This window comes from Diadema antillarum, unplaced genomic scaffold (assembly GCF_040938485.1).
Source record: "Diadema antillarum isolate AM-2024a unplaced genomic scaffold, OU_Dant_1.0 scf00000072, whole genome shotgun sequence".
In the NCBI taxonomy this organism is placed as follows: Eukaryota; Metazoa; Echinodermata; class Echinoidea; order Diadematoida; family Diadematidae; genus Diadema; species Diadema antillarum.
In genome coordinates, this window is record NW_027270961.1 from 1,057,117 (window position 1) to 1,084,613 (window position 27,497).

The 27,497-nt window shown below is 38.3% G+C and overlaps 1 protein-coding gene across 1 annotated transcript in view; it reads right to left on the reverse strand.

Annotated features, from left to right (window-relative positions):
• Window positions 1-27,497, reverse strand: part of LOC139717133 (uncharacterized) — a 43,538-nt gene that overhangs the window by 10,861 nt on the left and 5,180 nt on the right. Inside the window, exon 3 of the mRNA XM_071628633.1 lies at window positions 24,826-25,230. Within this exon, the coding sequence (XP_071484734.1) occupies window positions 24,826-25,230 (405 nt within the window). The remainder of the gene's footprint in view (window positions 1-24,825; window positions 25,231-27,497) is intronic.

Consider the following 27,497-nt stretch of genomic DNA (forward strand, 5'->3'; position numbering starts at 1 on the left):
TTGCTTGTATGTTTGTTTGTTTGTTCTTTTTTGCTGAAAGCTACTTTCAAGTTGTTGCTGCGTGCTGATGACTTTGACTTTTATTATTCTGTAATCATAGATCTTGGTGTTGATGATAAATATGAAAGTCAGAATCTTCACTGCTACCTTAACATACCCTCTATCACATGACCAGTGATAGGTTTTAAGACATCTCACAAGCAAGGATGGTGAGGAATTAATTAAATTCTGTCACATTCTAGTTTGTCAGAAAATGAGGATGGTGTATTTCTCTGCTGACATCTTCAGCTCAAATCCAGCTTTTTCCACTTGCCAGTTAGCACATTGTGGAAAAAAATACATAATCTTTTTGAAGGTGATATGGGTTACAAGTCTATGCCATGAAGAGGCTAGCTTGTGACAGGCAAAATATCATGACTTGTAATTTATCAGTGCTTTCAGTGTACATTTACAAGACCATGGAAATCATTCTTTTCTGTGTGTGTGTGTGTTTGTTTGTTTGTTGTTGTTTGTTGTTGTTTCTTTGTTTGTTTGGTTTTGTTTGTTTGTTTGTTTGTTTGTTTGTTTTTTTTTTGTTTTTTTTTTTTTGGGGGGGGGGGCAATGTACAGCAGTCATATTATGTTTTATTCCTAGACAAGAAGAAGTATTTCCATTGCATATCATTGCAGAAAACATTAAACTATGTTTTTTTTTCTGTATAAGGTGTTACTATTTACCCTTTACTTTATATGCTGCATACAATGTTAGATGTTTCAGTTGGAACCAGAGAGAAAAGGTGGGGCCAGACATTGTGAAAACAATTCTGGATAGCTGGGTACATAATATATACATCCATCCTATGCAAGATTCATATGGATTCATCTCCTTGATGACTGCAGATCGACAGATGGTAAAGTGCATTCACATTCACCATAAAATACCATGGTATTCCACAGTAAGGTGCATTTACATTCACCATGAATACCATGGTATTCCATTGTAAGGTGCATTCACCATTACTGTGAAATACCATGGTATTCCACTCTAAGGTGCATTCACATTTACCATGAAATACCATGGTATTCCACTGTAAGGTGCATTCATGTTTACCATGAAATACCATGGTATTCCATTGTAAGGTGGATTCATATTTATCATTAACTACCACTGTATTTCATGCAGTAATTCACAATATGATTGCAAATACATCACAAAATATATTGCACACTAACATGGTATTTAGGAGAGTAACTCAAACTTGTCACAAATCCAGACTGTCACATTTTGGTCTGTCCATGTAACATATGTTCCCTACTAAGTCTAGAAATGGCAAAAAAACACACTGCTCAATGGAAGTTTAGGGCTGTTTTTATCTTTTCTAATCAATATTAGGCCATTCTTAGTTGAAAAACAGTAATCTTTACAGTGGTGGATCCAGGGAGGACTGCAACCGGTGCACGCCCCCCCCCCTTTATTTTTTGTTGAAACAAAAGAAATAAAAAGAAAAAAATGGGGGGAGGGGTGCGTGCACCCCCCCTTTAATTTTGTAAATGCGCCCCCTCTTTACGAAATTCCTGGATCTGCCCCTGCTTAAATGCATAACTTGACCTTCATATTTTAGTACATACATTCCTGTCCAGCATTACATGCATTACCCTCAAGATTTTCATTTTGGCAAAAATTCTAATAGATTGCTTGTTTAAAGCAATTTGGCAGCAAAGTTATCTTTCATTGAAGTGTTCTAAAAGATCATACTGCATTGGGAAGTAATTCACAATGGAAACATAATATAACGTGACATCCCCGAAAAGTACTCTTTTGCTGTTGAAATGCCGACATCATAATCAAAATTGTAAAGGTCAATTGTTTAAGCTGGAATGATGAGCAATATTATATCAAGTCCTCACATTCTGAACATGATGCCACTGATGCATGGGTTTTCATTTTTCATTCAAAATAAAACAATTGGGATTCACACAAAAAATCTACCATTAATGCATACTGTGGGGCTCTTATCACTCTAGACAATTATCAAGGTAGTATGGTAACTGATCACAGGTGTTAACAAAGCTGATAATATGCATACAGAATTTGCCTACACTGCAAAATAAGGTCATTTAGCTGAAGATAATGATTGTGATATTTGTTCAAAAATATAAAGCTTGGCAACTTATCACCTCCCTTCCAAAATGCGGTGTCTGTGAATGTTTTGAAATGTGACATTCTCATTTTTCCTGATGCTTGTTACTCAGGTGTTTTAAGTTGACCTTTTCTTTGTAACACCTCATCTCCATCATATTACATTTAGCTTGAGAAGGTAAATGACTGTGCGCAGTTTCTTTTTTTTAATACTAATCTTTCTATTGGCCGGCTCTTTCACCATTTCTGTGGTAAGTTTTCTGGAAATGGGGTGAAACAAATTACAGTCCACTGGAAAACTTACAGCCTGTAACTAAGTTTCATTTATTTTATCAGGTTTCGTGGATGTGCCACACACACATGAAATATACAATGCAATAGCTTTACTATGATTTTTTACACAAACGCAATCTGTTTCACACCTTAGAATCAAGCTCAAACATGATGCATTTCTATTCAGGTTCTACATCAATTCAACTTGTGTCTGTTACACAGAACAATTTTCATATTCTCAACTTCATTACATATTGTATGTCCTATCTTGGGAGATAAGCACCACAAAGATTTTTTATATCTCATGAGTGAATGACATTTTCTTTTCATCCACATTACCTATTTTTAATTATTCCACTCTCCATTTTTGTCATCTTTCTTCATTTTTCCAGTTTCATATTCTCTTTATCAAAATCAACCTCTTAATGACAGCATTACTTGCTTTTTCAACCTTAAATAATAGCATAAATGACAAACTAACTGTAGATATAAGAGCAGGATATTTATCTCATCATCACTTACTGTCTGAAACTACTGTCAGAAGCATTAACTAAAATCTATCACATATTTCATTCATGATATTATGCACAATACATCTCAAATCTATGCTACCTTACTTTGCCGGGAGAGGTACTGTAAAAGTGGAAATTTTTGCGCATTTTGCGCAACCAGAAACTAGCGCGAAAAATAAAAGCACGCGAATATTTTTGCTTGCCATATGTTCCAGTAAATGATGTCTTGATTCCGCGGAATTACAAACACATGAAACTCTTCTTACCTGGCCGAGCGCGAAAAATTAGTCGCGCAAAAACATCCACTTTTACAGTGTATGAAGACTCATGAGTATTATTACTAACAGCATTATTTCCTTTTTCAACCTGAAAATACAGCATCTTTGACAAATGAAATGTTGACATACGAGTGCAAATATTTATTCCACCATCACTTACAGCCTAAAGTTACTGTCAGGAAGATTAGCTAAAATCTATCACATACTTCATTCATAATACCTAATGCGGAATACATCTCCAGCTTATACAACTATACTTTGCTTGGAGAGTTATATGAAATGCGTGCTACTACAACACTACCGTAGATACCACTTGGAACATTTGAGTGCACATTATGCATGCCATTAAGAATGACAGAGGATAAACAAAATCAGCCCTGTAATAGGATTATCCATGTGGGTCATTACTGACACGCAGCACCAATAACGTTTGTGGAACTGAATTAATTCTCATTAGGAATGTGGACATGTATGAGAACCTTTTTTAATTCCCCTTTTCTTATACTGCAGCAAGAATGTACAGGCTCTCCCTATCATTCTCTCTCTCCCCCTCACGCCCCAAAAGATCTCTCTCTCTCTGTCCTTCTCTTTCTGTAATGAAATTCTTCTTGGATTATACCACCATTGCACAGGTCAGACTGATGAACACATAACATACCATAGCCACTCACCCTAGGATGCAGCCTAACAGTTTCTTCACTGTGCAGAACATAATTAGCGAGCATGGTGAGGCTTGGACACGTGTCGAGGCATCTACACTAAGGAGCAGGAGGCAGCCATTGATTAGGAACGCAGCGTCAAGCAAGACGTAGCAATACCAGCAAACACAGAGCGCCTTCCCCCAAATGTCCTCCAGCGCATCCCTGCTGTATAGCTGGAAACCGGCAAATTGGCAATGACTCTGGGAGATTATGCAGTTTGCAGATGTGGCAGAGGAGGACTCGGAGAATGAGCTGTATCTCTCACATCTCAACATTGGAGTCTGCCCCTCATCTCATGCTGTATGCACATAATGGCAGTGTGGTGCCCCCTTAGTATATCTATATCACACTGAGATAGATTGGCAGTTACTGTAAGAGAGCTGTACGTTTATTAACAGGTGGTTACATAGGCCAGCGAAGACTCAGACAGGTGCATCCATGTGTGACGGTAGTGAGTGACAGTTCTATGGGATGGCATGACAGCAATCATTAAAAGCAGATGAACCAATATTTAAAGTTTGCATGGAGCTCTCTTCAGCTAAAAGTGTGGAAACAGAAAGTACACACCACATCACACGCTGCTGCATTAGACAAGAAAGCTGCCCTCTTCAGGTCATAAGGAGCTATCTCCTGCAGATGTGAAGCTGGTATCAACCCCTCTGCGCAAGTCATAAAGATGCTAATCATAACACTGGAGGCTTACTGTGCCATATACCTGACAAGAGGCACTGCAGCATAAATTTTAAATGTATTCTGCAGGACGTATAATTGCATGCTTGCTTCAGAGATATTATACAACAAGCATAAATTATTCAACTTTTCTAGTTCATGCATCTGTCATATATCAATCATCATAAATCAAAGGTATACAATAAACATGGCACATTGATGCAATTAATGTGACCATGATTTATACGCCTCATTAAGAACGTGAAATTCTGCCGCTGAATGAATTCATCCATCAAATCAAATGCAAGTACGAGTGCTTCAAAAGACAAGCATGAGAACTAACTAATGATTGCTATTAAGATATTTATAATAAACATATAACTATGAGCTCTCAGAAATATTTCATCACTGCTTTAAAAGTAATTAAAATCTTTGTACTGTATGACATTTCCACTAAACTGAGCAAGTTGTTTTATTCTCCATACATTTAAAAATAAGGGAAAGAGTGGGGGATTGAAAGAGAATAGTGTTTTGTTCATACTTCTTACACACCCTGTAGAATATATTGTACATTCTCATCTTGATATTTGTATGTATTTCAGCTACCTGCTAGTGGACAGGACATAACGGAACAAATTAATTATCATCTCATTTCATTTGCCATCCAAAAAAGCTGGCCCAGGCTCCCTCTTTCATCATCATCAAATCCCTCACCAAGAGGATGCGGCATCACAAAAAGAACTAAATTACCGATGTCCACAAAGAGCGGCCTAGCATTCGTACTTCCCTCTCTCTCTGGTGCAGTAGCCAATCAGTATTTATTGGACACACATGTACCACTGACTTACAGCTACATACTACCTAGTATTCACCACAGTCTATCTTTTTCCAATATCTCTATAAACATTTCTGACTATATCTGGACAAGAAATTGTGACAGGAAAACTAATTGCAGGAATGTACAACTTTGATGTCATTACACGTGTAGCTGGTAGTGGGTTGTAAAATAACTTTGTTTTTTGCAATATAATACAGTATAAAAATCTGTGATTGGGACATTTTTACATGCACAAGTTTAGATTCTGTGCATAATGCTTTCAGATTAGATACTATAAAAGCACAAGAGCATATATTGACAGTATGCAGTACACTAATACTAAATGCATAATCAGTCCCTTTTAATTCTGTATCCTTATTATATTACAAGTTTTCTCAGTTATGAAATGACTGATGCTCTTGTTCATTATTCTGTTTGTCTCTCTTTTATTTTGATTATATATTCATGTGCAGTTAAGTATATTCCCATTAAAACTGTGCAATATAGATTTACAATTATTGTTATCATTATTTCATGAATTCATATTATCCTGAATGAGTATGTCCATGATCACAACAATTCCATTTAGTGAGAACAAACATTCCTTTTAGTGGAAGAGGGGAATGACCAAAAAGAATGAGAGTACACAACAATATAGGTGCAGTAAATGAAAAAAAAAATATGTAGTGGAGTCTGGCTAAAGGAGACTATCCAATTTTAGGTCAGGACAGGCCACTGGGAATCAAATATTCTGTTGATTGGTCAATTTCGACACACGAGGAGTTGCCAGGCCTGGCCCATTGAAGATGGTGTTGACTCAAGTTTGCCCACAGCAATGCAATATGGGTAGCGTGAGTTGAGAAGGGTCACATGATCAGGGGGGAAGTGCACTGTCCTGACTGGCCACAGCAAGTACGAATGACCCGATGAGCCCTGCTCATTTATCACCCACCAGTATGCTTGGTATTATGGGAGGAGACTACATGTGTGTCAAGACAATGCTTGTAAAGATGAACGACTACATTCCTCATATATCATACTATTCCTTAACCAAGAAATTGATAATGACTGGACAGATAAATTAGTCCACAGGCAGGATGACAGATGGATGTAAATTGCAAGGATGTGGCAACGTCTTCTACTGTTTGATGAAGGTCTACTTTGTTCCCCCCCCCCCCCCCCCCCCCGCCCCCAAACCAATTATGGCATCTCAAAATGGGGCATATTTGCCTAGTCAGCAACAAAGACCATTAAGAAATCCATATCGGGGTGGTAGAGGAGCTGTGTTTGTGGAAGAATTTGATGAGGATCCTGCAACATCTGTTGCCACATTAAACAGCATCCAATGTAATATATAAAGCCTTGAAATGTTTTCCCACCTTCCTGTCCACAACTGAAGTGTATTCTTAACATTCACAAGAAAAATAATGTCATACACCCTCTAGCAGCAACCTCGCTCGGTCTCTCCTCATTGTTTGTAAAGCTGTCCAATGCTGGCTCAACTTCATCGTCAGCTTTATCCATAAAGCCTTTTTCCGCAAGGCAGTGACTGTGAATACAGTATGGGTATTAACCATATATGCCACATAGTAATTCTCTATCATAGCTGCAAGGTGCAACAAAGACTTATGGAGTGGCTTTACTGGTAAAGAGCATTTTATATGATAAGAACGAAGATGGAACCAACAGCACAGATCTAAAAAAAAAATATTTGGATAAACATTAAAAACTTACAATAATTTGAATGTTGGCTAATCATGTAACATTTCATTTACTAGGCACCTTGAGGATGTTTTCTGGGTCAGATATAGGCCTACATGTTATTACATTGTATGCATTATATTCTTCAGATTTTTTGTTTTGGTGCACATTTTCTTCTTTTTGGCACGTGTGTGATTGTATTTGTGCATAATCACATGAAATATCACTGATCATACATTGTAAAGAAAGATCTATCATCTTCTTGACTATTGCCGAGATATCTCGAAGATAATATGTTTATAGACATCAGCCTTGGTAAAAGAAGTTGATTCCTTCTTCCATATTTAGAATCAGTTTTGTCTTCTTGCTATTGCCTTTCTGTATTGTCTCCATAGGAAGCCATACAAGATAACCAGCAAGCGGAACTGTTGCTCAATGCTTGTCCAGTTTCATTCAAACATTCACTGGTCTTTTCCTTTATGTCAACTGCTTCACTCAAAATATATTTCTTTTTTGAGGTAATCTTCCCCCTGAATTCAATTTCCCTTCTAATCGTAAGAAGATGTGCTGGTAACACACATGGGGACCAACCCCAACTGATGCATTCCTGGAATTTCCTTTGTCACCATGGCACCAGAGGTCACCAGTCTTGATCCTTGCAGCTGTCAAGCAGGGAACATCTTGTTTGCATCAAGCAGTTTGTATAAACCAGCATCTTGGCCTAAAAGACCCTCAAGACTCTCTCTACTCACACCCTGGCTTGATTAAATACATCAAATGCAACAACAACATTTTAAACAAGCCTTTTAAAGGCCAATATCATATTCATTCGAAGCACTTTTCACATTGCCCCTCATTTTTTTATAGAATACAGGCATATTGTTGTTGTTGTTGTTGTTGTTGTTGTTGTTGTGTGTGTGTGTGTGTGCGTCTACATATACACAATTGTGATAGCCATTATCTCTGATACCATTAAAAAGGTTCTGCAAAGAGATTGTAACATCATCATCAACAGAAATGTCCAAATTTGTCTTTAATACTAATCTACAAAGTGACAGAATGAAGCATGTCTATTCAACAGAGTTGTGACCTGCTCTACATCATATCCAAAATGTCTCTACCAATATTTTTTTTTCAACCATACCACAAACAGGAGGTACACTGCCTTGCTGTGCAACCTAGCAGTTCATCCTATCATGATACTTCAACTGGGAGCCCGACAGTGAATATTAAACATTCTTTGGCCCTATACAAAATTGAGTACGTACAGCTACACCTGTAATAATGTCGGCATCTTGTGTGTCATATCTCATTGCTTTTGTGCAGTCTGGAATATCGATAGAGATATTGGAACTGCATCCAGATAGAGAGTGTCTGTGTGTATAACATCCTCTCTCATCACCCTCTCAGAGTACTGCACCTGTTTCCCTCCCTTCTTTGTCTCACTATCCCCCCTCTCCTCACAACGCTCTACCATCGTCATGGCGAAACGCTGGAGGAAGGTTCTGTGAATGGATGATGAGTGTGAACTTGGCCAAGCATGAGCATCTGAGTAAACAGAAGGGTGACAATGACTGTCCCAGCAGCTCTGGCTGTGCTTCCAAAGTGTCACTTGACACAGAAAAGAGATGTAGGCCATTTGTATTTGTATTTGCCAACACTTTTTGCCTTGGCAGTTCTCTTCAATTTTAATTTTCATGCCTTAATATTTCTGATATTCAGAGGAAGATTCAATATATACTTACTATCATCTGTGACTTTCAGTGTAACTCAACATGAAAGAGACTAATAATTACAAAGAAATTTGTTTGAAATTTCATATGAGATAAAAAAATAAGCACTGGTCAATATATCATGAATGAATTTCTGAGGATGAGGATATCTGTGCAAAAGGTATGTCATGATACTACTGCAACTCATTTTTCAGAGTCTTTGGACATAATGTATTCATATCATTTTCATTTCTTTATATGAATCAATCATTATCTATGTCAAATGAAAATATACTGCATGAGTCTGCATTAATTTCACCCATTAAGCAATCTCATCATATCAACACTATAAGTGGAAACCAGACCATCAAGGATGGGGACATCAGTCAACCATAGTTCATAATTTATTCAAAACTCCCTATGCTTCATTACACTTCTGTAATTGATCACCTTTTCGTTTCATCTTGCCTGCAACTACTAACCACCATGCCGACCGTTACGGCTGATTTGTCAATCTAATGTTGCCATAGTCACCTCTACTCTCTTTCCATTTGCTAGCAAACTGGTGGTTCAGCAGAGTAGAATACGGGAGAAATACAATCAGAGACTAGGAGAGAGAGAGAGAGAGAGAGGCATGGGGGGGGGGGGGGGGGTGGAGAAGAATCCACTGCAGGCTGTATACGCGGAGTAGTCAGGCTGTACACGCGGACTAGTCACATGACCAAATATTATCCTCATTATGCGGGGATAGTAGTAGTGGCTTGAGGTTGGGTAGGAATGCCCAAGGGAAGGTTTTGTTTTCACCGCAGTGCCGTGGAGTAGTCCCTGAATGATGAGATCCATTTCCGGCGGATTCTCATTCGTGTGAACGCTCCTCAGAAGTAAGATGTAGATTGGTGGGTACCGAAAACAGACTATAGTCAAAGCCATTATATGGAATCCGCAGACTGAATCTTGTAAATTAAAAAAAAAAAATCCACCAAGGGTAAAAGCATATTAAAAAAGCTCATAATCACACATTTCAAAGTAAGACTTTACATGGGCAAAATAAACAACAAACTAAAGATATAATAGTATGAAATGAAGGACAAATCAGTTTTGAACAATGTCAGAATGTTTAAAAATGGATAAAAATATATAACATTTCTTTGAAGGACCAACTTGTTTGGTAACGACACAGGTTAATGCTAAAAAGCATTTTCAGAGACTTTTATCCATTTATTTGTGCTTAAAAAAATACATTTTCCTTTCACTCAGAGCATCAAACATGTTTCATCTTTCCTCTGTTGATCCCAACACATGTATGCATCTAATATTTTTCCTTTCGTCTTTCTCCCCCTCTCCCCCCCCCCCCCCCTTCTAATATGCATAGCTTGTTTCCACAGGCATGGCTCCGAGGTGGGAGGCAGTAATTTTAGCCGGGCTGATTCCATCAATGGTATTGCTCCCCCCGCCCCCACCTCCCCTGCATAAATAGAGTGCATTCAACGTGGGTTAGATAAATACATGGCTGCATGGAATCACATTTGATGTTTGCTAACGAGCCTGGAGTGCGGCCAGTCGGCCCGCTTGTTAGGTGGTATCCTTTGCTGCTCAGCTCCTGAAAGCCAGTAAGAATTAAGATTTAATTTCAACTCCTTTTCCTTGTGTTATTCAGAGTACATTACAGGGTTCGAAATTGGCGATGGTCCGCTGGCCATTGGCCACCCAAAATCATGTCGGACTAGCTAAAAATCATACAATTCTGAAGTAACTAGTCCGTCTGGCTAGCCAAAATATTGCTTCAGTGTCAAAATTGATTCTAAGTAGTCCGCCTGGCTAGTTAAAAAAAAAGTTAAGTGCGACCCCTGCATTAGCATTAGTGTTAATGCACTGGCCAAGATTGAACAGCCACATTTTACAGGACCACATCTGTTCTTTTCAAATTCTGGAAGTACTTACTCTGTGTGATACCTCATAGTGGAATTGTTTAAAATTTGAGTCATTATTGATTACATCTTTGATATTAAATCATAATCAGACAACTTTACATTGTTAGATGCATGTTATATTACATTTGATATCACATCAAAGTGTTTATTCCTGTCATTTGTGAATCTTTCCCTGTTTTACTTTAGATGCCATTTTATTCTGTGGTACTGATAACACAACTTTGTCAAAAGACTACATCGATTGTCATTATCAATGCCACATGTTGAGCCCCTGTCAGAAACTGCTAACAACTTAGAACACTAGAGTATGACTACCATACGAAAACATAATTTTCTTGTGAATTTTTTAAATCATGGAGCAAAGTCACTGGAATGTAAAGTTACTATGAAAATTGCCATTTCTCAAGTCCTTGGGATAAGGAACTGCTTGTCTATCTGTTTGGAGGAACAAGTATGCATCATTAAGATTTTGCACACAGAAAAGTGTACCAGTATGAGACATTCAAGAATCTTGATTTGAAATCTGTATACACCGAATTTATACTCACATATAAACCTGGAAAAAAAAGAAACACATTAACCTACAGAAAAACAACAACATAGAAACCTTTGAAATAAACTAGTACTGCAAAGTTTCACTGTTAGAGATTTACATGTAGTTGAAGCAGTGCATTACAGACTAGTCATTGATGCTATGCAATCAGTATACTTGGTGTCACTTTTCATCTATAAGAAGCTGTTGAGCACTCTGCTGGGACTTTCCCCTATCTTTTATTATTACAAATGACGCGGGCTCCTCTCACTCCTATACCCAGTGCACAGTAATCAGACATGATTCAGACACTCATAACCATAGCAATATGAAACAGTTTTTTTTTCTTTGTGCAACGGTTTTCCAATTTAATCTGAGATGACTCACGAGGAGCCTGGGTACCACTAACGGACATTCCGCTAAGGGGAAAAAGAGGCACATGCCCGATCACCCGGTAACAATAATTTGCATTTTGTGTGAGTTTTATAGACACTAGCTCAAGTCCCTTAGCAAAGACTTTGAGTCAAGTCCACAGACCCCTTGAAGGAGCAAGGTGATTATTTATGAGCCATGGAGGTTTTCTGAGCATTTAATCACTGAACCAGTCCTCCAGGCACATGCTCTAATAATTAGGTGAAATGCATTTTACAATATCGGGAGGGGGAAGATGCTGCAACATGCAGAAAACACAAATAAATTAGATTTTTAACCTCCTCTGGGAAACCTGTTCTGATGTTTATTAAAGACAGGATTACCCGAGCATTAGGCTGTAAATTCAATTACTAGTACACCTTTGATCATGAGGGACTCCGTAATGATAGCCGGAGATATTCTTACTGCTTTGTTTTATGGAACTTGGAAGAAGGCACCTGACACGCTCCTGAGTAGCCAACACGTACACCTGTTCCAAGATGCTTAGCATTTATCCAGCGATCAAACTTGGTTAAAGGGATGGTACAGTATTGGTGGAGATGAAAATTGGGCTTTTAATTTTTTGCGAGACACCAAGAAAACACTTATGAAATTGTACAGAGCATACCATTCTAAGAGGAATTCAAAGTTTATTTGATGAAAATCAGGTTTGGAATGACCGAAACATAAAAAAACAAAGTAACACAAAGCGATCGTAAAAAAGTGTGGGTCCCACACTTTATTAGAATTGCTCTAATTTGGTTATCTCAGCAATCTCAAAACCAATTTTCTTCAAATAAACTTTGAATTCCTCATAGAATTACATGCTCTTTCATATTTCAGAAGAGGTTTCTCATTATCTCACCAAAAAATGTTAGAAACCTGAAATTAGGTCTCAACTAAAACTATACGATCCCTTTAACTTACAAATAGCTTGAAGATCATTTGCTTGGCATACCATGTACAGACAAATATTTATAAAGAGAAAAAGAAAAAGAAAGATAGACTCTATTTCATACCTCCATTGATATAAATACATAGTAACCTGGTGAAATTGTAGGTGAAATTGAACAAATCTTCATGCCACATTGCCAAACACGGGCAAAATCATGTGTGTGTGGGTGTGTCTGTCCTGTCCATGTTGGAAATTCTTAATTTTTGCTAAATATCTTTGAAAAAATAGTCTACAAATGGAGCTAAATTGTTAAATATTGAAAAGCCAAACTTTTTCCACTTCCTACAAAATGTCTAGAAAAAAAATCAACACAGGTAAAAAGCTCCTATCTTCACGTCAATTAAACAAAATTGCGTATTGCATGTTGACATCACATGGATCATGCCAATCATCCTTCTAGCTGGGTAGCTACGAGTCACACACAATAGTCAACGTCTCTTGAGTCCTTTCAAACAGTAAAAGAAGCCCAGTGTAAACCTGTTTTATATAACATTTGATGCCCACTGAAGTTCGGTTTTGTGTGTCTGAGAGCAAACCAGAACCATGCTTCTGTACCCATGTTTTGAGACTAATACTTTATCCATAGTAGTCCCAGTGTTTTTGTTGTTTTGTTTGCACTCAATGATTGCTTAATTTTGGGTACATTATTTCATCTGAATAGTTCCACATCCATTTTGTATGTGTGTGTGTGTGTGTGTGTGTGTGACATCAGAGAAGCGAAGTTTTACCTCATATTTACCTATGCCTACAAACCATATGCTTTTCTCAAAGAAGCCTATGTTGGACATAAATTCATCCTTTTAGTAGCATGCATGTAGACAGTTGCATGTTTCAGTAAGTCATGAATGTTGGAAAACACATGTTGTATGGAACATTGTTAGCAATTTAGGGAGACTCAGTAGGTGTCTGACCAGCCTGTAACTCCTAACAAAATTAGCAATGCATTCACAAACATGATTACAAATAAGGCATTTTGCCCTGGTGGAAAATCTCACAATAATAAACAGAACACATCCTGTGTTGCTGATAAAAAAGAAGATAGAAATGAATGTAGAATATAATACAATGCATGCTGCATTATTACTTGGTGTATGCAGTGTATGAGGCACAGATTGACTGATGTATATATTGCAAATTTCACATATCATAACCAAAATATGCAGACTCAGAGTCACATTGACTTAAGTTACAATCTATGATACATTGTGTCAAATAAATGCCATATATTTCACAGGGCTTTTATTTGCAAATTTCGCCAGCCGAGTGCACGCCATGAATTTCACAACACATGAAAATATTGACTCTAATGCCAACATGAATGGAATGTGCACACAAACATTTCTCCGTTCATTACTGTAAATTTCACAAACACAAATTTTACCACTCTCAAGATCTTCGGGAAGTCCCGATTCCCGAAAAATAGACTCAGTAAATATATGGTGTGTACAGTACATTTACTGTCAGCAGAGATACATTGTACTCACTTCATTTAGGGTTAACAAATATTACACTGGAACAACCATTCTAGCTATAGATTGTGAATGATTGTGCATGTGAAATAACTATATCCAACGTTTATTGTTACAATTAATATGTGGCAGTGTGTGATTTATTGTGTTCAAAGGCTTAATTCGTCACTGATAATAGGACAAGTGGTATTTGCTTTGAGACAACCAAAATATGCACACACAAACAAAAAAATAACCAATATGAATATGACAGGGAAAGCAAAAGAGAAACGAAATTGTTGTGCTACAAACGTATGCTATAAAGGTTTAGCTTTCAAATGAAACTACAAATAAAAGCACCAATATATAATTTCAAGAACAATATCTTAACACGTTCCATACTAAATTCTGAAATGCCCCATAGACTTAATACGCAGGTCACCAGGTTCCCGTACAGATCAGGTTAAAACATGTCCTTTCCCGTCTGAGGTAGAAATAGATGGAGTCCCTGCAATCAACTCTAAGCCTAAGAACTACAAAGTAACTTTACCCACCCACCTGTCCATAATGGTGTAGAATTCATTCTCCTAAGGGTTGACAGGAAACTCAACTCTCCTCACAGATGTAAGCTATATGGGTGCATTAGGTACAAAACACTCTTTTTCCCCTCTAATCTTCTATACCTGTATAAATACTACACTAGATTAATTAGCACCATCTACTAGTGATAACTGTCTATAATGGATATTTTTAACCCTTATCTAGGACTATGAAATCTTGCCCAGGCTTGACTAAGCTGGCTACAGCAATAACAAGTCAAACTGAGTACTGGTAAACAGAGTATTACATGTTTACGCTGACCACATTCATAACTTTAATTTTTACAAGAGAGATACATTGCTGGTTACAACAATAAACTATTTGGATTGTACATTGTATTATAATCTAATTCTATATCGCTGTAAAAGACAAAGGCAATGTATCAAATTGCACTGCAACACTGAATCCTCTGCATCACAGGGTAAACTTTGTGTTTACACATGAATGCTTATTTTGAGGTAATACTGGAAAATCTAGTATACCATCAAAACATACAAATCATACTGTGCTGAAATATTTCATAACATGTAGGCCTATGCTGGAGGTAATCCATATTTTCCAACATTAATGGGTAGCTTCTAGAGATGACTGGCTGTAACACATTATTTGAATATTGATGAGTATCTGTCTGTATTCACCAAACCTGAAGCAATAGGCAGATGAAATCCTAATTAAGTGGCCAGTGCAGTAAGAGAGAGTGAGGGATGTCTGCAAATAGACTGTGGTGTATCCATTACTCTCACACGTATAGTGAGGCCAATGAAATTGGCAGGATGATATGAGGATAGTCTACTGACGAGCTGACGTGTCAAACTAATCTGAGACCAGCTGCATTTATTACTACTGGAAAGGGGACTTTTGTGTGGTTACTAATCCTGTTCACTGAAAGATATGACAGGAATGAGGGACAGGAATGAAGATAGACGGGTAAGACAAAAGTTAAAGTTTGATACACAGATGTAATACAATTTTTTGAGCAAGAAGGAGAGAAAAACTTAAAGGGGAACCAACAAATGTGAAAGAAGGAAAAAACTGGATGCAGCCTGAAAAGGGAAACACTGACAGTGCACCAATGATCACAAGGAAAAGTAGAAATTACGCGGTGCGTAATATATGTCCCCGCCGGAAGTAGCATTTAGTAGCAAAATGTACAATATAGGTAAAAAATCAAGGTCAAAGGTCAAAGAAGTCAAAGGTCAAAATTCTGTGTAGAAGTTTTGAAGCTCTCACCTAGTGCCATCACATAAAGGAAACAGAATCGAAATCGGGTTAGAAATGGCGAAGGAGTAGCATTTTGTAGCCAATGTACAATATAGGTTAAAAATCAAGGTCAGAGGTCAAAGAAGTCAAAGGTCAAAATTCTGTGTAGAAGTTTTGAAGCCCTCACCTAGTGCCATCACATAAAGCAAACGGAAGTGAAATCGGGTTAGAAATGGCGAAGGAGTAGCATTTTGTAGCAAAATGAACAATACAGGTCAAAAATCAAGGTCAAAGGTCAAAGAAGTCAAAGGTCAAAATTCTGTGTAGAAGTTTTGAAGCCCTCACCTAGTGCAATCACATAAAGCAAACGGAATCGAAATCGGGTTAGAAATGGCGAAGGAGTAGCATTTTGTAGCAAAATGTACAATATAGGTAAAAAAATCAAGGTCAAAGGTCAAAGAAGTCAAAGGTCAAAATTCTGTGTAGAAGTTTTGAAGCCCTCACCTAGTGCCATCATATAAAGCAAACAGAATCGAAATCGGGTTAGAAATGGCGAAGGAGTAGCATTTTGTAGCAAAATGTACAATATAGGTCAAAAAATCAAGGTCAAAGGTCAAAGAAGTCAAAGGTCAAAATTCTGTGTAGAAGTTTTGAAGCCCTCATCTAGTGCCATCACATAAAGCAAACAGAATCGAAATCGGGTTAGAAATGGCGAAGGAGTAGCATTTTGTAGCAAAATGTACAATATAGGTCAAAGGTCAAGGTCAAAGGTCACGACTGAAATTCTGTGTAGAAGTTTCAAAGCTCCCATGTAGTGCTATCATATAAAGCGAACAGAATCAAAATTGGCTCATAAATGACAGAGAAGTAGCAAATTGAAGATTTTGATCACACACGGACGCACACACGGACACACGGACACACGGACGGACGGACGGACGGACGGACGGACGGACACACGGACACACACACGTACGGAGCCCGTTTCATAGTCCCCTGCTCGAACTCGTTCGGCGGGGACAATAAACTGAAATATAACATGTAGAGTCTGAATAAGAGACTATTTCATCATTTTTCAATAATGGATGTCTATAAATCAATGCTGTCAATTAGTCTATTGGCCCTGTTTCCTTGAAGGTTTATTGCTCTGTGCAGTACAGCATTTCCACGTCATTATAACAAAGTCATATCAAAGCTTCACTCATTAACAACTTACTGCAATTTAAAAAGCACATCTACATGTAAACCAATTACTGTATAAGAATCAGCTCATAGTGCATCCCCCTGCATTTATCTACCAGCATGGTTGGAAACCCAAAACTTCCTCAAATGCATGACTGCTTACACATTATACATGTCACTTCATATGTTAGTATTGAGATAAAACTCCTAAAAGTCTCTACTGCAAAGAATATAAATAAAGACTGAGTAGGCCCTACATGCAGAATTTAGTAGAATAGAGCTCAACTGCTGGGCACAGTTAACTGGGACAAATATGCTGCTCACACAATTGTTATATCTGCATGAATACAATACCGTTTTATCCCTTTATTCAACTTGATGAAGCTCGATATTCTAGACCACAGACCAAGGACTGACAATACCACTCTCTGCACAAAGGAAATACTATCTAATTCATTTCTATATATATCTACATTAAAAAAAAAGAATTAGTGGACTTGCACCTAGAAGCTTATGGTCAGATGAGGACACTTTGGCTGAGTTTTGTGACCTTTGATCTTTTATCCACATCATTTCAGGGAATTAAATGCTTTAAAATCATTTCTATCATTCTGACTAGATGATATTGCTGAACATCCCCCAACTGAAGCCATGGCTGGAGAATGACATGTACAACCAATGTATGACAACCTTTGATCTTAACCTTTGATGTTATCACATCACCATGGATGTGCAAATAACTGTTAATTTAATTCTACCCTGTCCATTTACTAATGTAATCACTCAAAAAAAAAATCTTGCTGTACATGATATATATGCTGAAACAATATCTCTCCATTCTTTTTTCTCTTTTCCTTTTCTTTTTGTTGTTGTTGCAAAAAAGTGACCTTATCATACGTATTATACTGGACATTCTCAAATTATGAATTCACAGCTGCTTTGTGTGCCAACTTTCAGCCAAAGTTTAGTTACCCTGAGTTTGACCTTCTAATATTTTTCTAAAAGTTTAATCAGCACATCTATACCAGATATAGCATATCTTGCCTAGCTACAAAAAAAGAAAAAGAAAAAAAAACCTTAAATTAACAAGAATAAGATGTGGGATGGATAAATGGACAGACATATACGTCATGGATGTAAACATGTGCGCGCACACACACACATACAAATTATATGTCTCTGGTATCCTTTGGGGTGATGGCTCAAACAAACCCCTCATACATGTGTTGTTGTTTGTTTTGTTTTTTTCATTCAGTATAATTATTCAGATGCTCTTAGGTACTTGTACACCATTTATACAGTGAGCAGGTTTAAAAAAGCCTGCTCAAAAAGCAGTCTCTTGTCTGTTCACATTGCTTGGGCTGGTTTTGCCCAAGCAAGCCTGACTAGTTTTATTCCCATGGTAACCAAGTTAACCTCGGATGCACGGAGCGAGTTTTTCAATTTCTTACATAACTGAAAACGTGATTGAGTGCGAAAGTTGTCAAGTTGTGCAACGTTTACCATTGGCGATTGGTCACAACGACTGGTTTGTTTACGTTAGCTGGCAATGACCTTCAGCGATAACTTCTGAGTTGGCATGAAAGCCATTTCTCGAACCCTGTAGTGTTTATCGTCGCTGGGGCGACAAGACCTCATATCTACAAAATGTCAAATGTTCAGGAGAGCCAAAAAACATGGCGGCCAAAGCACTGTGGCGAATGGGATAGCCTTTCTTTTGACATGCCGTGGTGGCTTCATTTTTGGAGTAAGACACTTGGGATTTGGACAGGACATCACTTAACCCATTATTTGACCATTAATCCAAAAAAGTCATTTTCACCAAAATTGCAGATACAAGGTCTTGTCACCCCAGCGACGTTATACTACAGCTGAGGCTCTTTGAGGCTGCTACAGGAGGCTCTGAAACCACCCCCTGCAGGTGGTTTCAGAACCTGATCTGACCGGATCTCCTTTTCTGAAGTCTGTCATATATTGAGCTGAAAGGCTGCTTGAGGCTGCTATAGGAGGCTTCAGAAACTCCTTTTGCTTAGCATATTTAGTGGTTTGTACGCTTTAATATCTACTGCCTAGTCCTTCAATGGAGTTCTATTATATATTACCTCATTTTATTTCTACTCCTTATCTTCTTTGAAATTATTGCAAAAAAAAAAATCTTCTTGCATAGGATATTGTGCAACAAATTTCAAAAGAAATCTCAATTTGATCTTTGCCATATTTTGTGAAAATTGCACCCAAGATTAATCAATCATATCAGAAGTAAAGCTTCCAAGAAAATCTTATATATCCTTTCATTTATTATACTGTATTATATACATATACTTTATATCCATGCAACATCATCGATATTCAGTTGAGTAGTTGGGTGCAGAAGGTAGATAGGTAGGTAACAAGGTAGATAAGACAAGGCAAGTGCCATAATGTGTCTCGCCCATTCGCGTACAAGAAATTGTACGCGAATGGGATATAACAGATAAAAAGAGATATAAAAGGGTTAAAAATCTATGGCAAAAAGAAAAGTGCCATAAAAACTTAACATTGGGCCCTTAAAGTTTGTTGACCCCTACCTGTGACCTTTGACCTTGTGGTGGCCATCCACTCCCCAAGGGACATCTACCATCCAAGTTTGGTCACAAACGGACCTATGGATCAAAAGTTATGACCCATAATAGAAACGCGCCATAAAAACTTAACATTGGGCTCTAAAAGTTTGTTGACCCCTGCCTGTGACCTTTGACCTTGTGGTGACCATCCACTCCCCAAGGGACATCTACCATCCAGGTTTAGTCACAAACGGACCTATGGATCACAAATTATGACCCATAATAGAAACGCGCCATAAAAACTTAGCATTGGGCTCTAAAAGTTTGTTGACCCATGCTTGTGATCATTGACCTTGTGGTGACCATCCACTCCCCAAGGGACATCTACCATCCAAGTTTAGTTACAAATGGAGTTTAGTTATGGATCAAAAGTTATGACCCATAATAGAAATGCGCCATAAAAACTTAACATTGGGCTCTAAAAGTTTGTTGACCCCTGCTTGTGACCTTTGACCTTGTGGTGATCATCCACTCCCCAAGGGACATCTACCATCCAAGTCTGGTCACAAATGGAGTTATGGATCAAAAGTTATGACCCATAATAGAAATGCGCCATAAGAACATAACATTTGGCCCTAAAGTTCATTGACGCCTGCCTGTGAGCTTTGACCTTGAGGTGACCTTCATTTATGGTAAAATGTGAAACTTTGTATGACCCCTCTTCCCTCGAAGTTTGATTTCAATTGAAGTCCAGAGTAAAGAGTTATTGAAGTTTTTGTAGCGTTACGGACAGACGACGGACGGACGGACGGACGGACAGACGGACACACGGACGACGGACGGACAGACGCCGCAGGCGATCCCTTAGTCTCCCCTCACCTCCGGTGGGCTCGACAAAAGCAGAAGATCATCAGCTATACCAAGGTATTAAAGCAAACTGGAGTCCCCGTTGTGGAGACAGGCCTACCACAAAGTCCAAGGCCCAAAGCTTTATGAAAGTAGATCAATCAGTGGCATTCTCTACAGGTGACACAGCAGTCTCAAGAAGTGGCAAAATAAAGTGGCTGATGGTAGTCTGAGGGGGGCAGGGTCATGAGAAGGATGACAGCAGCACCAGGAGATGCAAAAGAAGCTTGGTAGACAGGATTCACAAAGAAGACACTTTATTTAAGATGACTCAGATGGTATCTAGACATTTGAGCTGAGGCAGTTTGATGAGAATGACCTAATCAGTAACCTAAATGAAGACATGCATGGATTGTACCAAGGAAGAGATGAATGGATTGTATCAATGAAGAAGTGAACAGATGTCATGCAGGAAGAATGAATGGATTGCGTTAAGGAAAAGATAAATGGATTGTATCAAAGAAGAGATGAATGGATTGCATCAAGGCAGAGATGCATGGTTTGTCTCAGGGCAGAGATGAATGGATTGCATCAAGAAAGAGATGAATGAACTGTATCAAGGTAGAAATGAATGGATTGTATCAAGGAAGAGATGAATGAACTGTATCAAGGAAGAAGTGAATAGATTGCATCCAGGAAGAATTAATGGATTGCATCAAGGAAGAGACAAATGGATTGTATCAAAGAAGAGATGAATGGATTGCATCAAGGCAGAGATGCATGGTTTGTCTCAGGGCAGAGATGAATGGATTGCATCAAGAAAGAGATGAATGAACTGTATTATGGTAGAAATGAATGGATTGTATCAAGGAAGAGAAGTATGGACTTCATCAAGGTAAGAGATGAATGAATTATAACAAGGAAGAGGCGAATGGATTGCATGAAGGAAGAGATGAAGGGATGCATCATCAAGAATGAGATGAATGGATTGTATCAATGAAGAGATGAATGGATTGAATGAAGGAAGAGGTGAATAGACTGCATTAAGGTAGAGATTAATGGATTGTATCAAGAGCTGGATGGATTGCATCAAGGAAGAGATGAATGGATTGCATCATGGAAAAAAATGAATGGATTGTACCACAGAAGAGGTGAATGGATTACATCAAGGAACAGATGAATGGATTGTATCAAGTAAGAGATGAATAGATTGCATCATGAAAGAGATGGATTATATCAAGGAAGAGATATATGGATTGAATCAAGGAAGAGGTGAATGGATTGCATTACGGTAAAGATGAGTGGATTATATCAAGGTAGATATGCATGGTTTCTACCAAGAAAGAAATTAATTGATAGCATCAAGGAAGATATTCAATGGACTGTATCAAGTTAGAGATGAATAGAATTGTATCAAGGTAATGATGAATGGATTGTATCAAGGAAGAGATGAATGGATTGTATCAAGGTAGATATGAATTGATGGTATCAATGAAGAAATAACTGAATTTTATCAAGGAAGAGATGAATTGATTGCAGTAAGGAGGAGATTGGATCCCATCAAGGAAGACATGAATGGATTGTATCAAAGAAGCTAGAAAAGAGAAAGATTTGAAGCTGGCTGCAGACATGTTATACATAAGTGGAGAGATGCCAGAGATAGACCAGTTGCCCGTTGCATAAAAGTTATTATATCCCTCATGTAAAGCTTCTTGCCATAGGATTGTACAGAGCACGAACATGGTGTAGTTTTACTAGCTAGCTACGAGCAGTTGGATGCGGTGCAATTGGTTACTAGCCAGCGTGATATAGTACTTTTGGGAATCCACGATTTGCACCCAATCGTGATCGTGTGATCGATATCTACATTTCTCACTTAAGAATGTACGCAGTGCGCATAGTAGCGATACTTTTGAGCGACAGTCCTGTAGCTAGCTAGCTAGCGCTAAGAGCTAGCTAGAGAGAGCGCGGAGCGCGAGCGCGCGGTGTGCGACAGCATTACAGAAATCTGTGGTGCGATGGCGTGGGTGTGTGTAACGTTAGTGGACGTGTGATCAATGCATTCAGCCAAATTGACAAAGTGACTGCTTCAAGTAACGAAAGAATGATCGCAGGAGGACACCATATCAGGTACGAATTATACCGATTTTGAAGATGATCTAGCTGGGTAACGAAGCCGCTTTAGGCCTACTTCTGAAATCTAACGTAGTCCTGGACCTCCTCGATCTTTCGGAGTTATGCATGCTGTAGTGTAGCTCGTGTGGAGGAATCAACAACAGCGCAGCGGTGTCGTTCGGTACTCATACGCGCTGCACGCACTGCTGCTGCACTGCTACGGCCTAATCTAACGTTAGATTCATCGTTCACGAAACCTGCACACTTTTCCAAAAGGGAGCCGTCATTACTCTAGTAAAATGCTCGAGAGGGATATAAAACAAATATCGACAGCTTTCTTTCGGGCCATGGTAAAACTATTTGACCTCGGTGATGTCTCAACAGTGCCATGTCCCTCGACTTCGTCTCGGGACATAGCACTGTTGAGACATCACCTCGGTGCAAATAGTTTTACCATCTCCCTCTGCAGCAGTCGATATTTGTATACTATTATGGTATCTTTGCCATCCAATGGTAACTTCCATGGAATTCTTGATTTCGATTGGCTGTTGAGTATTGTTGCTATGGTAGTTACCATTGGATGGCAAAGTTACTATAATAGTAACTTTTATGCAACGGGCCCCAAACCTCTTATCGGAAGGGATACATGATATGATTGATTATGACATTCATGTTCTGCTTTTTGTTTCACCTTTCTTCCAAGAGATCTTGGGGTTTAACTTTGAGCTTTTTAGCTTTACTGTAAAATGTTTCCATTACATATTCAAACTAATATCAGCATGCAGAAACAATATCTAAGTTGACAGTCCATCATTTCATTTATTTTATGAACAAATTTCTCTATATGGAATTGTTTTCTGCACTGTTGATATCAGCTGGGTTTATGATGGATGATTTTCTGATTGTACAGCAAATGTTTATGAACCATCAATCTTTCTTCACAGACACAATTTCACTTTATCTCCAGAGAAAAACAAACAACTCATCCAGCATGACGATGTGTTAAATATAATAAATCACAACCATGGAAAACATAGGATTATCCGTTTTTAAAGATACTAACAAGCTCAATCAATCACAATAGCTAAAGTATTAGTAACAGCTTAATGAACTGCCATGATTTTTTTTTCTTCTAATTTTCCTCCCAATTCTTCATGTCACTGACCGAAAATAAATGGAGTACTTGTTGTAAGCAGGTGACATGAGTCTGTCTTGGAGGATTATTGGAGCTGAGATGCAGTCTACCAGTAAATGGGATTAGATTTTTTCCCAATTTTCCCCATTTCAGAATGTTTTGTTTTCTTTTGTGGTGGACTGGCCAGTCAGGAGGCAGGGATAGCTAGCTTGGGGAGGTCTTCATATTTAATGAAAGTGAGTCATAATATTCCCCAGGGGGTGGGGAATGGAGGCAAGGGATGGCGGGTGGGGCAAGAGACAAATACAAAATATAACCAACTGATCAAGATATGAGAATTTCATTGGGATATGATGGGACAGTGTTGCAAGTGCCTCAATTGGTGGCTCTCTTGTTTGAAGCCTTTGTCACACACACATACACACAAAAGAAATAGATCTATCAAGCAGCAATAATGAGTTTAACAGTCTCGAATCCATTTTTAAACATAGATATGTGTCATCAGTACATCAATTCTGTCATTAACGGTCTGCTATTCATGAGAGTGTAGTCAAGAAATCAAGTCAATGTCAATGTGATTTTTACTTTCTCTCTTGCCTTGCCAGGTGAGATGGCAAGTAGAGAATCTACAATGTAATACCTTGATATCATACTTATGAAGGGTGAGATTTCGTCATCCTAGGCAACAGTCACGTGGTACTGTAGCTCTCTGGGTTGCACCATAAAACATTCAAAGTAGGTAATGTCTCATACAACCATTACCTACAGTAAATACACAATATTTACTTCACTTTCCATATTCCATTCTGCACCTTCCATCTGCCATTGCAATGCTTTAACCCACTGAGGATGAGCCCTGAGTATACTCGGGCAGGTGTCTATGGGAAATGCGTGTTGTAGCAATATCAGCCCGTCCTCAATGGGTTAAAGCATAAAGCACCGAAATGCTTATCGATGCTTTATATGTAACAATGTGAGATTAAGGGCAATTCATAATATTGTTCCCTTCTAAAAGATGTGTTTACATTACATGATGGCGTGATTGTAAAGGGACAAAGGAAGGAGTCTTCGTGCCTGGACATGGTGATGGCACAAAGATAGGTAAAGATGTGGTTGAAAGATATTCTGTAAAGACAAGAACTCACCTGTGGTATTGGGGTTGCTGGAACACTCATGGCCGTCTCAACATCGTACTCATGTTCTGGGACATTGAGATGTCGCCTCACACTTCCTGGCTGCACAATCATGGAGAGAGATCGACGATGTGGCTTGCCCCTCTGCCCAGCTCCACCCCTGGCCACCGTACTACCAGTGCCTGTACGACTGCCTGCCCTGCTAGATGTCAGAGACCGCTTGGCTTCTAACAGGGGGCTCTCCTCATCTGAGAGAGGGGAGTGGGGGTGGGGGTGGGGGTGGACCTGGGGCGGGCCTAGCTGCACGTGATGGGTGGAGACATTGTCCTTGTTGCTGAGTGTGCTGTGCTTGCTGGATCCCTCACCATAGGTTGAAGACTGCAGAAGGTCCTGTGCATCTTCATCAGCAGGTGAATTCTGCAGGATACCACATGTTACCATCACAAAGTTTGTTATAACTGCACACTGCTTTTGCACAGGGAGTTTATATTAGTGTCCTACACATATAACGGTTTGTTTGTTTTTATTTATGTTTTAGAACAATATAAGTGACAATAACACTATCTGTTTAGCAATAAAGATTGCTTACAAGTAGAGCAAGGGATGACAGTAATACAAACTGGAGAGGTGTAAGCATTTATCAAGATTATAAATTCATGATAAGTCATACACCCTGCCAATGATGGTTCACTTGATAAATAACATGGTGTTCTTTCAACCTTAACTTTTCATATAACCATGTCACTTGTCTTAGTGGCAAGTAAGTACACTGGCATATTTTTGAAAAGCTTTCTGCTTAATGTATTCATTCAAATGTGAATAAAAGGACAAACAAAAGAATTGAAAATAACAACTTCAAATTGAAAATTATTTTGATAAAAGGCAATTCTGGTAAAGATGCTTCAGTTTTTGGGAATTTTATACATCAAAGGATGATGATAGAAATATTTCCACTACTACCACCACTGCTGTTGGTACTTTTCTATAGTTACTAATATCAATAACAAAACCAATGACAATAAGCAAGCTATAATGACGATGCCCCTACATACAATTATGGTTAAAATAATTTTCACTTTTGTTTGACAGATACACACATACTAATTACATTTACTATAAAAACAATGGCAAAAAATAATTAATCAGTTCTTTTCAATGACAATACTGTGACTTAGGCAACTGAATGATTTAATAAATGATGCTTAAATGCATAAGTTGGAAAATAAACACAATGTAAGAACACATTCTCATTTTAGAATCAGATTTATTATTCAAGAGATAAATATTTTTTTTCTTTGCCCAGTAGTACCTCTCTATGAAAGTACTGTAAAACATGATATATTCGCGGCATGAAATTTTCGCGAATTGGAGCCGACAGCCTTTTTTGTGGCATGAAATTTTCGCGAATTGCTACTGGCATTCAATGCATGTACATGTAGTGTAGACAAAAGCTTTCGCGTGCATTTTAATTTCGCGAATTTTGGCGCTCGCGAAATTTGCGAAATTAAAGTGCACGCGAAAATTCCTCATTTTACAGTAATCAGTACCCTTACTGGACAGACAAGCTATCTAATAGCAGGTACTCATTACAGATTGTATCAAGGCAATGTAAATGTTTAAAACCAAGTTTTTCCTTTAAGGTTCAAATTGCAAGCATCAACATATCGTCGCTGGGGTGACAAGACCTTGTATCCAGAAGCGGATCTAGAGGGGGGTTGGGGGAGTTGCAACCCCCCCCCCCCTAAAAAAAAAATCCGGGGACCATTTTCTTTTTTTATCTTATCTTTTTTTTTTAAACTTGTAATTTTATTTTTTTCTGTTTATGTATTGCACATGGCAATGACCTCTATACCAAAAATAGTGGTGTTTTAGATGCAAGAAAACGCCATTTTCACACACAGATTTTCAAAAATTCTCCCTACTGCGGGAGGGGGGACACCCCCTCCCACACCCTCCCCCCCCCCCCTTTATAAAAAGTTAGATCCGCCCCTGGTATCTGCAATTTTGGTGAAAATGACTCTTTTGAATTAATGGTCAAATAATGGGTTAAGTGATGTCCTGTCCAAATCCCAATTGTCGTACTCCAAAAATGAAACCACCAAGGCATGTCAAAGGAAAGGCTATCCCATTCGCTATAGTGCTTTAGCCGCCATGTTTTTTTGTTCTCTTGAACATTTGACATTTTGTAGATACGAGATCTTGTCGCCCCAGCGACAATATTCAATAAGAATTATTAAACACTTTAACCAATATTCACATAAAGAGTCGTTTTACCTCCTTTCCAATTAATGGGCAAAGATGAAACATTTGTATAGTAATGTAAATGAATGAGAGGTGTTCAAAAGGTGTGCAAAAATACAGAAAGTACAATGTCATATGTACACACATAAAGACAAACATGCAAAGCTGGATGAATACTAGGTAATTGGAGAGTAGATGTTCAGAGAAATCTATGTCAGGGTACATTCAGACGAACAATGCTACTCTTTGAATCAACTATTGACTTTATCACTCTCTAATTGGTGATATTTGCATGACTTGCCTCTAGAGTAACCTTGAAACTAAAGCAATCACAGCTGTGTTTTTCCCTGTCTCTGTGGTATCACTATAATTCCATTACCCTGTATCACTGGAGAAAACCTTAATCCTAGTAAATGCAGAGATTTAAAGGGATGGTATAGTAT